General features: G+C 51.3%; 1 protein-coding gene across 1 annotated transcript in view; it reads right to left on the bottom strand.

Moving 5' to 3' along the window:
* LOC119593531 overlaps window positions 1-741 on the bottom strand; it is a 6,832-nt gene that overhangs the window by 98 nt on the left and 5,993 nt on the right. The window contains exon 2 of the mRNA XM_037942493.1: window positions 6-381. Coding sequence (XP_037798421.1) covers window positions 6-381 — 376 coding nt within the window. The remainder of the gene's footprint in view (window positions 1-5; window positions 382-741) is intronic.

The raw sequence follows: 741 nt of genomic DNA on the forward strand, positions 1-741 counted from the left end.
ATGACTGCCATCCGCATTGTTTTCTTCGGACGTGTCGGAAAGGACGCTCATGATGTCCTTGAGGAGGTGCACTTCCTCCTCGACGTCGATGTTGAGGGGCGCGGAGTCCGCCTCGTCCGAAACGCTGGCCACGATCTGCTGGATGTCCTTCGACGCTTCCTCCATGGCGCTCGCCAGCTGCAGTCGCATGATCTCGCTGTCCTCGGCCTCGAGGAACTCCTCCACAAGGGCGTAGGCCGGCTCCGCCGCCAGCAGGGACAGGTCGTCGGCCTCGACGTCGATGTTCTCCAGCGGGTAGGGCACGGGCGAGGTCGCGAGGCCCACCAGCAGCCACACGATGAGCATGACCGCGGGAATCAGCAGGAACAGCATCAAAAACAGCTGCAACGAGGGATAACAATATGGTAACAATAATGGGCGCGATGTTCATTAGGCAAGAGATAAAGGGTACTATAAATACGGAGGGGAGGGGGGGGGGGTAATCCTGGAGTAAATATATGCCTCGGATTGCCAAGACTAATTTCCATGCTAACGGGATATACACGAGCAGCCTGAAATTTATTAGGGGGAAGATTCTTTTTTTTTTAATGCAGAAAACAGACAAGCTTAATTAAACAACTTTCGAGATAAGGGTATTTTTCTTCTCTCTCTTTGAACTGATAAGGTTTAGCCAGATAAAAAAAAACTTTTATGGTGCATTTTCTTGCTGCTTGCTGGTTTTCGGTCAAGTTAGGAAAGATG

The sequence above is a fragment of the Penaeus monodon genome, chromosome 32 (assembly GCF_015228065.2).
Source record: "Penaeus monodon isolate SGIC_2016 chromosome 32, NSTDA_Pmon_1, whole genome shotgun sequence".
Taxonomy (NCBI): domain Eukaryota; kingdom Metazoa; phylum Arthropoda; class Malacostraca; order Decapoda; family Penaeidae; genus Penaeus; species Penaeus monodon.